The following is a 12,866-nucleotide window of genomic DNA, read 5'->3' as shown; positions in this document are numbered from 1 at the left end:
TAGATTAGTCAGGCATGACTTTCCCTTGGTGAATCCATGCTGACTGTTCCTGATCACTTTCCTCTCATGTAAGTGCTTCAGGATTGATTCTTTGAGGACCTGCTCCATGATTTTTCCGGGGACTGAGGTGAGGCTGCCTGGCCTGTAGTTACCAGGATCCTCCTTGTCATAAATATAAAGGGAAGGGTAAACCCCTTTGAAATCCCTCCTGGCCAGGGGAAAGCTCCTCTCACCTGTAAAGGGTTAAGAAGCTAAAGGTAACCTCGCTGGCACCTGACCAAAATGACCAATGAGGAGACAAGATACTTTCAAAAGCTGGGAGGAGGGAGAGAAACAAAGGGTCTGTGTGTCTGTCTATATGCTGTTTTTCCTGCCGGGGATAGACCAGGAATGGAGTCTTAGAACTTTTAGTAAGTAATCTAGCTAGGTATGTGTTAGATTATGATTTCTTTAAATGGCTGAGAAAAGAATTGTGCTGAATAGAATAACTAATTCTGTCTGTGTATCTTTTTTGTAACTTAAGGTTTTGCCTAGAGGGGTTCTCTATGTTTTTGAATCTAATTACCCTGTAAGATATCTACCATCCTGATTTTACAGGGGGGGATTTCTTTATTTCTATTTACTTCTATTTTTATTAAAAGTCTTCTTGTAAGAAACTGAATGCTTTTTCATTGTTCTCAGATCCAAGGGTTTGGGTCTGTGGTCACCTGTGCAAATTGGTGAGGCTTTTTATCCAACATTTCCCAGGAAAGGGGGGGTGCAAGTGTTGGGAGGATTGTTCATTGTTCTTAAGATCCAAGGGTCTGGGTCTGTAGTCGCCTAGGCAAATCGGTGAGGCTTTTTACCAAACCTTTTCCAGGAAGTGGGGTGCAAGGTTTTGGGAAGTATTTTGGGGGGAAAGACGCGTCCAAACAGCTCTTCCCCAGTAACCAGTATTAGTTTGGTGGTGGTAGCGGCCAATTCAAGGACGACGGGTGGAATATTTTGTACCTTGGGGAAGTTTTGACCTAAACTGGTAAAGATAAGCTTAGGAGGTTTTTCATGCAGGTCCCCACATCTGTACCCCAGAGTTCAGATGTGAGCAGCAGGTCAAGAAAAGCTCCCCCCCCCCACAGTTGGCTCCTCTAGCACTTGCACCAGGAAATTGTCCCCTACGCTTTCCAAAAACTTCCTGGATTGTCTATGCACCGCTGTATTGCTCTCCCAGCAGATATCAGGAAAATGTTACCCAAGTACTGAGCTGGTGAGAGAATTTAAAACAACTAACTGATTTGTAAGGCAGCTTTTTTTTCCCTTTGCAAAAGTCCTTTGCATGAGAGTTATCTTATAAGAGAAAAGTTTGTTGCTATAGCTACCCAGAGCTATCCACATAGGAAACTAAAAATCAACATTTAAACAGAGGAGATAATTGATTTAACCTAACCTGAAGTTTCCTCCAATCGCAGGAAAACCCATTCAAAGATAGAAACATTTTTTAATACTATAGAATCACATTTTAACAGCAATTACTTTGATTTTTCCCCACTTTATATCTCCACTTAGAAAAAGGATAGTCTCCTAGTAAATGAAAGCCTTTCACTATATTGGAATGTAATCAATGCCCTCGTTCAAGAGGCTCCATTTCTACATTGTGAAGAGTGAACTGATATCCACAGACAACTGCTCTCTACTACTACTTTGGGTAAGGCAGTATTTAATGATGACATGGTATTTCAGGAAAGAAGATAACTTTTCTACACGTTGGCTGACAATTTTAGAGCATTCATAAATAACATGAACCAAAGGGGAAACAGGTACCTCACCTCCCCTCGCTACCTACCCAAAGGGCAAATTAAAAAGCTGGTTTGGAGACTGCACAAAGTTATTCCTATGACATTTTAGGTTGTTAAAATGTGTTCCATGGATCTGGAATATCCTAAAGGTCAAGACTTAAAGTACATCTCAAAATAATCAAATAAATTTACCCATTTAGGGCAAGCACCAGTTCCACTTTGAAGACCATGGGCCCTCAATCCAGCGCCATTTTGCAGGACCCGGGCCCTAAATCATGTAATTGGCCATTATGCCCCGAATGGGTGAATAGAGGCTTTGAAATGGCATCAGCACTGTCTTCCTGACACTCATGGAAGTTCCCTCTGCAGGTTCAGAACTATGATGTGGGCAGAAGGAGGCTCTGTGAGAAGAATGGCCATCCTACAATGTTATCCCCCTCAGGCCCTGTGAAAATACATCTCCTACCATAATGCTGATAATATCTTACAAGAAAAAACCCTTTCACATAGGAAACCCTTGATCAGGGCTTAATTTGTGCCAGGGCTTACCAGGGCTGATCCCCGGCACTTCTAGGCTTGGCAGTTCATAGCCCCAGCACTTCTGGGTTTGCTGCATCAGTTATGCCATAGCACCTAATTGCTTGAGCCCTGGCACCTCTTTCATTACAAATTAAACACTGGCCTTGTTGGAGGTTTGGCAGGGGGGTCCCATAACAACACACAGCACATAGAAGTGTTGTTGCTGGGACCAATTTTCCAAATTGTTTAGTACTCAGCTAAATTGGCTCCCATCTGGCTGCCAGTGTTGAAATCTTAAAGAAAATGTGCTATCAGGAAGGACCAAAATATCCTGGTCAGTTTTTCTCCCCATTTCACCTTCCATTGCACTTCCACAGTGCCATAGATTTGCTGTTATGACCTGGGGAGCACACAGTGGCAGATTTTTAAAGATATTTTGGCACCTGATTCCCAGTGATTTAGGCATCAATAACTTTACAGATCTGGCCCATAGTGCTTATCCTCATTCTGCAAGTCCTCCTGAGGCCATGTCCCCTCTTCAATCCACAGTAAGAATTTTTTAACCAAGACCTTTAGATGTAATGTCTGATCAGATGGCAATTCTGTGAGTTGAAACTCAAGAATTTTCATTCCCCTCCATGGGTTTGGCCTGCAGAAGGTATGCCTGGGTCATTATTTGTAAACAGTCAGACAATCTGACAAATGACAAAATCTGATTCCAACAACTAAAAAGCAAATACCAAAAAATATTTAAAAGTATTTTATGCCAAGTACCCTCAGGAAACACATACACATTTGCATTAACTTGAGCTCCATTCTGTAAAGAAGATGTGAATCACAAAAATTGTACACAACATCTAGTTCATTTGGGACATGACCACAGCTTTATATGCACAACTGCATACCAAGGAATGGAGAGCACAAGGTTTTAGTATTTTTTCCATAAAGAATTAGAGTATCTGCACCCATTTGTAATATGAAATGGGCTACATGAAAGGCATGCTTTTAATTTATAGACAGTATAGAAAGAGAACTAGAACAGATAGGATTAATGCATATTCTAAATGCAAAGGTCTCATCTTACTAACAACTTTTCCATTACATTTTTGAGCCAAAGAACCAATGCCAAGATGACAAGTGATTAATAGCAGTCAAGCCTGCATAAAAAGTAGAACTGGAGCTAAGCCACAAAGTTTAGAAGCAGATTTTCGCCGCAAAGCTCAGGTGTGTGTGGGAAGGGTTGTGTTGAGGGGTATGTGAGGGGGAATGCTCTTCCAGAGTTTTGCTTTGGCCTGTTATTTAAACAGGGGTTAGTCGCAGAGTTTGGATCTACGTCAGAACTTCTTCCAAGTTCAAGTATGGTCAGATTTGGAAGTTTGGTTTATTTTTGGCCCCTAAAAGAAAGGGAGAGGGGTATGAAATTGTTATGAAGAGGTGAAATTGTTACAGGCCTTCAAAGTGACTCACCAAAACACTCATCTCCCACTTACACAAATCCACAGCGTTTTCTAACACTGCCCCCTTTTGTCCATGGAGTGTCTTGCATTTTTTACCCTTTCACCTTGTCACAAGCCCACAAGCAATGTGTTTCAATTACGTACCTCCAAAGCTTTGAATATTGGTACTCCTCGCTACTTTCATTTACAGAGCAGGGTGAATAATGGATTTTTCTGTTTCGTGGAAATTTCACAAAGTTTGATATCAAGCATTTTAAAATGTTTTTTTTAATGTTCAAAAATAAAATGAAAGGAAATTTGTAAACAAAAAGTCATTTTAAACCCCCCCCCCAATTGTTTTTTTTTAAAATATAAAAAAAAATTAGCAAAATGTTTCAGTGTTGCTGAACCTGCATTTTTTGATGAACAAGGTTTCAATTAAAAAAATTTCTCTAGCTCTGTTTGTAAAATTCTCATAGGCCAACAGTTTTCAGGAGCAAAATATATTTAAATAAATGTGCAATAATGCGGCTTGTGCATCTTTCCCCACTGACCCCAATCTTGGGTTTTGTGTGCACAAGAAAATTACACCAGTTCAACTTAAATCAGTTGCTAAACTAGATTAGTTAAACCAGTGCATCCCCCTGGGTAGATACTCTCATTTCAATTTAGGAGTGGCTTATTTTGGTTTGACTTAAAGTGATTCCCAATTGACTTAAGATAAACCAGAAGAATGTCTGGTTTAAACCAGAATAAGTTTCTACACAGCTTTTTTACCAGTTTAACTTTTGAAAATCAATTTAAAATCACACCTTTAGTTAAACCAGCACAACTTTCTCATATAGACGGCCCTCTGATTGGGGGTCTCTAGACAGTACTGTCATACAAACAATGAATACAAATAAAATGTTGACATGAAATTTGACACTGCAACACATGTTAAGAGCAATTTCTCATAAATACAGTTAAAATTAAATATCTACCCAGATTATTCAGGATATTGCTACCTTTAATGGACTGAAGTGTTCAGAAGAGACTTCGTTAATGGCACAATTATATATTTTACAATATATATTTTGTGTAGTAGCCCTCTTTGTTCCCTTTTTTAAAATATGAGTTGTTTTGAAAAGGCTAACATTATCTTAGCAAAGTTTGATCCTTATGCAATAACAATAATGAAAAATGGTACAGCAGTGTAAATGTACATTTGTCTATGGCATTTTATTTCTAATGAATCTGTCACCCTTGTATAAAAGCCACCCTGATGTTTCATAATACTTCCTAAAATATGTACATCAGGTTACAGAAGAAAAACCTTGTTTTAAAATAACAAGATGTTTCATAAGAAAAACCTCCTAAGAAATGTGATACTATTTCAATTTCCTTTTCCTGATCAACTCTTAACCTCTTGAACAAGAGTGAAAACCTCATCCCACTGGGAAGGCTTTCAATCCAAAATGCCTATTTCAGATTAAGCTGTTGCTCCTGAGGATCAGGTTCATGACATTGCTAAAGACTGTGATGTTATTTTAAAAAGTTTCTATCAGTTTTTATTTACTAGCATCTTACTTTGGTTGATGATTTGCAAGCACAGAAAAATACATCGAACCATGCTGGATTGTAGATTTCGTGGCTAATAACAAGCTGATCTAAATGTGCTTCAGGATTTACCCTTTGATAAAGTATATAGGTGAATCCCAATTATCTGAAGATTTTAAAGTACATTCAAAACTTTCAGAGTAGCAGGTTGGAGAACTTGGAAGTTCCAGATCTGTGGAGCACCTAAACTTTGCAAGGTTAAACTATGTTTCTGTTCCCCTCCCACAACACATACATGCTGTACAGGAAGGAGCGGGCAACAGCTCTCCAGGGGTTAGGTCTCCAGAGGGCTGAAGATTACTCCTGCAGACATAGGTGCTGGAACTAGGGGTGCTGTGGGTACTGCCGCACCCCCTATCTTGAAGTGGTTTCCATCATAAACAGCGTTTACAGTTTGGATCATTGGCTCTTAGCACCCGCAATATACAAATTGTTTCAGCACCCCTGCTTGCAGAGACAGCAGGGACACATTAACCAGAGGCCATTTAATCAAGGTTTACCTGTAGAACATACTGATAATCTAATTCAGTGTTACAGAATCAGACACAGATTTTAATTCTTATTTGTTTGCAGTGAACATAATGTTAATTATTTTCCCCTCCAAAAAATTCCTAATCTCAAATGATCATTTTCAGTAAACACTAGACACATCTTTCTAATAAGCAATACTGCTAATAGTGCTATAATCTCAAAAGTCCTTACAAATATTCATGAATTAAGTCTCCTATCACCCTTAGAAAGTAGGGAAGTATCATTATATCCATTTTACAGGTGGGGAAACATGAAGAGGTTACAGACCTTGACTTGCCTAAGATCACCAGAAATGGAAACTAAATCTGCTGACATCCAGTCCTATCCTTTTCTCACATGGACTAGCCCTTTTTCTGAGGCACACAAGCCTGTCAAAGGTTCAGCCCGCCTGCAGCAGGTATTAAAGTCAATGGCAACTGTGAATGCTCAGAGCATCTGAAATATCATGTGGCCTTATGTTATATCGCTATATGATTTTTAAAATATACCAAGCAGGCGAGATCTACCAAAGGGAAAGTTGGTGGGACATTTTTAAGGATGACCAATACTTTTAATGCTTTATTATTACCAAAGTTCCTAACTACGGCTGTTATTAATGAAAATACATACATTTAGGTTACATTGCACAGTGTGACACAGCTTTCTATCAAAGCCGGGGAACTATTTTAAAAAGTCATTTGCTAGAAAAATGTGGCAAAAAAGAGAGACTGGCTTGAACTTTACTATTCTGTTTGTTTGTTTTTTAATATTGCTAAATATATAACTCCACAATACTTAGCAGTTCTCAGACATTTCCATGTTTGAGGTCCTATGTCTTTCTTGTGGGTACCTCCATGCATCTCTAGGGGTTACAGGAATTTGAATGTATGAAGCTCTTAACAAAATGCAGGCATATGAATGCAAGAAAAATATATTTTTTGAAGTGTAAAAAAGCCAGTTTTATTTTTGGACACAAATAGAACAGATTTGTTTCCAGATAGTTGTTGTTGCTCTTTAAGGGCCAGATTCCTAAAATCCCTACTTCCACTGCATAGAACCTTACTATGCAAGTAATCCTATTGATTTCAATGGAACTAAAGGTGAAATCCTGACTTCACTGAAGTCAATGGGAATTTTGCCATTGACTTCAGTTGGACCAGGACTTCACCCTATGGACCTATTAACACAATACTAAGGGTGAGAGAATCTGTCCATAAAGCGCCTGCTCTGCTCCTGTGAAAATTAGTAGTTGAGTCACTTCACCAGGGATGATGCACATTCAGAACTGTTAAGGAATGATCCTATAAACATTTAGGCACATGAATAACTGAAGCAGAACCCACTACTCACATGAGTAAAATGTACATTTTTGCAGGATACAGCTTTACCTTTTGCACATAAACAGGTTACCATTTAAAAGTTCCACATTAAACAAACATCAGAAGGGTGCTGAAAAATCTCATAAGTAAATGTCTTCCCAAAACATAGAAATCTTGTTTAAGAGGAATACTTTTTATTGTATCAAATGCCTGAAGCATATGCAAGTACACTCTTATAGCATTTAAATTGCAAAATGAAAGAACCACATTGTTTACTTGCCCAAGACTTCAGCTAAGGCAAACCCCAGGGATCTCAGGAATCTTTGTGGATACCTGGGAAAATGGGATTCATAGGTAAGTCACAACAATAGCCATGACTCGCATTTCTGTCCTTATACTTAAGATAGCCATTGCACGGTAGTACACATTTTCTCAGTCAATTCACCAGCTTTTAAGACATTGTGCTCCTAGTGTTAGATGTTGATTGGCCCTTGAATGTCTGCACTGCAGGGTCAGTGTATAAGGAGCCTCCTCCACTTTTGAGTACCCCATAGGCGGGCCAAATGGAATTCCAGCTGGTGCATTCAGGGAAGTGCAGGGTTACTAACACATTACTGGCAGTGCACAATGCCCCAAAGAGAGCAGAGAGGGACAGAGAGCATATGGAGCCATAACTCCACCTTTCCATGATGGAAAGTGGATCTTGACGGCCACGGTGTATGGGCATGGGGACAGAGGAGAGCATGCTGCATTTATGGTTGCCACCTCTGAGGTACAAAAAAAAACAGGACAGATTTCTCAGGACAGCTACCACAAAAAAGTTACCTGGGAAAACAGGACAGGTGGCAACCTTAGCTGAGCCCTTTAAAGGTAATCTGGCTACATGTAAATTGCAAATAAGGCCACTTTCTCAAAAGTCAGCCTCCTCTACTTGTCCTATAAGGCCACACCTAAAAGCCAACCTCTTTTCACACTGTAGGAAAGGCACTTAAAATCTGAGCACATTGCTCAGAAGCTGTTGGAAAATGTTATGATGAACTGTGAGGATAGCAATTGCCTTGTACAAATAACTGGCCAGACATACAGTAAGGATAGTCTTTAAATAAAGAGAGTAGATTTTAAATAAATACATACTAAGATAATATAGTTGCAGATTCTTTCTTCTGCTACTTACTTGCTAGGGCCCAAGTTCAGCATGCCTCCACTACAGATGATGACAACACTAATAAATGAGAGAAATGAAAGAAGAAGTTCCCTGCATCTGCTTTAGGTGGGGTTAATCAACAGTTTGTAAGAGAAAGACAAAATCATGAATTTGGGTCTTGGTAGGTTAGAAAGATTTTGATTGACCTTTAAATCCAAGGCTATAATTTGGCATTAGAATTTTATAATGTATAATGATCAAATATGCCGTTTCAACATACTATAAAATAGTTTAAGTGAGAGAACAAAGAAGATATATACACTGTTTATGGTGCCAAGCTTCACCCACTCAAAGCTATTACCACTATTATGCACAGTGACTTCTAAATGGATTCCATACACGTAAATCTGCAGCCATTCTGAATGTATTCTTATCCCATCAATACCATAAATTCACACTAGTTGACTATGAAAAATATTTCCTGAGTAGATTACCAAGATAAAATTTCATGTGACTCCTTTGAGAATATTTAAATACCATCATTAAGTACTGAATAGTTCAATACCAAGTGTGCCAGCCAGTTACTGTCAGAAAAAAAAAATGACATGCACTGTCTGTTTTCAACTATTAAAATAAACATATCGCAGAAATGAAACCCAAGCTTACACAATGACGAACGTTATCCAGTATTTAAATAAACAGTTCTAAGAAAACCTCTGAAAATGTTTACCAAGCTATCTTCTTGGTAATTTCTATGGAGAGCATTTTGCTGCATCCTTGGATTGCCAATGAATCACAGTAACGCTAACAATACATATGTAAATTCCATTGGACAATGCTGAAACTTAATTGCCTGTAGTTAGCTCTCCAGGCAAGGGCATTTTCAGCTAGATTTGAACTGGCGGTTCATTGCAAGGAAGTTTTTCTAAGATTTATTTTGTTTTCAGAAATCTGCTAATTTTAAAAAAAAAAGATAAAAATGCATTTATTCTTGATTAGATAAACTAAAAGCACCCACTTACTAATTAAACAATGTATACTGAATTCTTTTTATATTAAATATTGCTAGCAATCTGTCTTCCAAAATGACCAAGTTAGTGTTTTGTATATATTGTATTACAAATACAGTGTTCTGGCAAACATTGCCTATACACAGTTTAATGAATGTTATATATTACTTTGTAGAGTAATGAACACATTTCTTTTACATAAGTCAAGATATAAATGCTCAGTTCTACATATATTTTCTAATGATTATAATTGCATGATTTGGGTCATAGCCATATAACTACTAATATTTCTCATTTACCATGTTCATGGCAGGTGCATTAGAAAACATTGGACAAATAATATATTAACTACATCTTACATTACAAATTCAGGGGAAAATCATTAGGGGAGATAGAACTGAGGGTTTTTTTATATGCTCCTTGTTTTGAAAGGGAGATGAGTTATTGCTGAAATGCCCTGCAATGGCAGCAGCAACAAAGCAAATTCAATGTTCAGAGTTGTAATAATGTAGTCAGGTCAGATTCATTTGCCTTCACAATGAGAAACAGGCCCTTTCATTCTAGTGGAAAACTGGCACATGCAGATAAGTGCTCACTGCTGCATGTATTGTGTAAACTGTGGCGAAGGCTTCACCTGCAGCCCAAGTTCTGATCATTGACAAAGTGCACAGACCTCAAATGTAACATTTACACTGACTATCTACCTGTTAATCCATCTCCCCCTAAAATGTGAATACTAGCTCTAATTCAGACTTTAAAACTCTAGAGACTCATTTTTCTTCTTGACAGGTTTCAGAGTAGCAGCCGTGTTAGTCTGTATCTGCAAAGAGAACAGGAGGACTTGTGGCACCTTAGAGACTAACCAATTTATTAGAGCATGAGCTTTCGTGGGCGACAGCTCACTTCACCTATGCATCCGATGAAGTGGTCTGTAGCCCACGAAAGCTTATGCTCTAATAGATTTTTCTTCTTGTTCAAGGCACAAGTGAAACAGTGATCTTAGTTCAGTCCCTAGTGGACAAATGCAGAATCAGTAACAATCTCATAAGCATGATTCAGCAGGCAGTTGCTCAAGTAAAATCATGCGTGCGGGAACACAGACGACATTTCTCCTTTCCATAGCGTTTGCTTTGAAAGGTAGAGTGATAACTGAATGAGAAATCTTACACTCTAGAAAGAGACAAGCCTCCAGTTCTAATCTTTCATCTTTCTAAAGAATTCCATGTAGAGTTTAAAGAAAGAAAGACTGAAATAAAAAGTGAAAGATACATAACTGGGTTTATCTTATTATGTATATTTTCTTTTACACATGAGTTTACTGCACATAATCATCCTTATATTGTTAGCACCAAACACATAGTAACTACAGTTCAATCGATAAGAAAATAAGCACACTAACTACAGAACTGTAAACAAAAGGCATTAAATCTTTTCTGCAGTGGCTGACAGGGATTTGAATTGTAAATGATACAGCTATCAACAATTACACTAATATGCATTTTTATTGCATATCCAGTATTTGTTCTAAATGTGAACTCTTATTACAACTGAAACATGTAACTCATGGAATACAAAAGATGTAGACAATTTTGTAAGTGCAGTCTTAGCTGATTAAACATTTCACCAATTGTTTAAGTGGCTTGCAGAGTCTTGGCAAAGTAACATTAAGCAGGTCTTAGGGACAGCAGTAATATCTGTGTGTCCACCAATACAGTGAAAAATATATGTTTTTGATAGAAATTATCAGCTGTGCAGGATTATAACTCACTGCCAATTCTCATTCCCAAGCTGTGGGCTTGATCCTGCAAAGATTTCCACAGGTAACTTTACTCCCATGAGTAGTTCTATTGAAGTCAATGGGATTACCCATATGAGTAAAGTTATTCACCTGCATCAGTCTTTGCAGGACCAAAGCCCCAAATTATATTTTAACTACAAAAAAGTTCATTTGAAAGTTTACACTTTTAGCACAAATTACTAAAAAGAATTTATTTTTGTATTACTCAGAAAAGCTCCTGATATTCCTTCAGTACTATTTTATATAGACTATTTTATGTCCAATGTAATCCATACATTTTAAAAAGTCATACTTGATTTTTTAAAAATATTATATTGTTGCTTTTTACTAATTAGCTGACTGTGGTAGTACAACTGAATATGTTTTGGGGAGAATAATAATATTCTTATTACATTGCCTTCAAATTATTAATCACATTCAGGCAGTCGTGTTAGTATTTCTTTAAAAGTGCACACATTTGCGGTGGGTACCAGGTATCCTTCATGACATCTGATCTGAAGCCCAGAACTATAAATAGAGGTTATGAGAATACTTAATGAAAAGTGTTCCATCATTAGAAGTCTCTGAAGGATAATTATACACTGTGGCTTTCAAAACATTCTCAGTCCCCTGGGATCACGCTTTAAAAAAGATGCATATCCCAGCAATGTGAAGAAAGTTTTGCTCCCAAAAGCAAGCCCAAAGAAGAAAGGGTGAGTTCTAGCTGCAACATTTCTCACCATGTATAACGTGGAAATAGACAAATCCACATTATCTCAGTTCTCAGAGAAAGACATGCAAACTGTGAACAACACAGGGAAGCACGATAAATAATCAGTTCAATGAGAATTTGAAAGGGAAACTCTTACTTTTTGCAGCCACTGTGTGTAATTTTCCATCACATGTTCCAGATGTTGCAGTTTCTGGGAAGAGAAATCCTGTTCCACGTGAGGAGCATCTCTCTGAAGAGCATTTGTGTTGTATTGGTCTGTCGTGCTTTCACGACAGTTCCCGTCTTGTTCTGGAAGAATGAAAGTATAGGTGCACTGCCCATGCTGAATCCGGTTGTATCTTCTACCAGTGGTTTCTGGACCCCGGCGCTGGTTACTGCATCCTATGTGAGCCAGAAGAGCAGCCAGGAAAGCAAAAGAAAGAAAAATTGTCATGTTATTACTACTTTCCTTTCCTGCTCTTATAGAAACTTTTACCTCCTCTGTCTTTTAATTTGCTCTTTATTTTATAGAAAAAAAAATCTTTGGAAAGAGAATTGGAGAAGAGTATTTAAATATCAGCTTTGGCTAAAATGGTTTTTATTTCACTATAATGATAGCTTCCTTAGTTAAAATTAGAAATATTTATTGCATAGTAGCTAAGATTTATTGTTTCCTCCCTGTTACAGTCCAGCATGTAGCCTTCCTTAGTTAGCTGCATATGCATGTCCCAGTCTCTTTCCCCTACACTATCTGCTGCAGAACTGCTATTTTCTCCCAGACCTCAGAGAGTTTTATTAAGGTTGCACATTCAAGCCAAGCTGGAAGCAGGCTGCCTTTCACAAGATGACTTGACAGGAATGTGTGTATGAGTGCGCCCCTATGCTAAGGACTGTTGATGGCTCAGTACAGAGGGATCATCTTACAAACTGACTAGATGCATGACTTCAATCACGTATCGCTGTCAGGTCCCTACTGCATATAACTGCTTTTGACGGATTCACATAAGTTTAATAAGTGGGGCAGTCCACCTTAATATACTTCCTATGTTCCCACTGACCTATTAAAAT

At 38.1% G+C, this 12,866-nt stretch overlaps 1 protein-coding gene across 2 annotated transcripts in view; it reads right to left on the bottom strand.

The window, feature by feature from the left end:
• The window catches only part of ANGPT1 (angiopoietin 1), a 209,831-nt gene extending 197,176 nt beyond the window's left edge, over window positions 1-12,655 (bottom strand). The window contains exons 1-2 of one of the 2 annotated variants that reach the window (XM_084618519.1): window positions 12,580-12,647; window positions 11,956-12,200 (exon numbers count right to left, since the gene is read on the bottom strand). In XM_084618519.1, coding sequence (XP_084474645.1) covers window positions 11,956-11,985 — 30 coding nt within the window. In that variant the 5' untranslated portion in view covers window positions 11,986-12,200; window positions 12,580-12,647. Of the gene's footprint in view, window positions 1-11,955 lie in introns of both variants that reach the window. The other variant, XM_084618518.1, reaches the window with a different exon arrangement.
• Window positions 12,656-12,866: the final 211 nt, after the last annotated feature.

This window comes from Lepidochelys olivacea, assembly GCF_965140295.1.
Source record: "Lepidochelys olivacea isolate rLepOli2 genome assembly, chromosome: 2".
Lineage (NCBI taxonomy): Eukaryota > Metazoa > Chordata > Testudines > Cheloniidae > Lepidochelys > Lepidochelys olivacea.
This window is presented reverse-complemented; position numbering and strand designations above follow the sequence as displayed.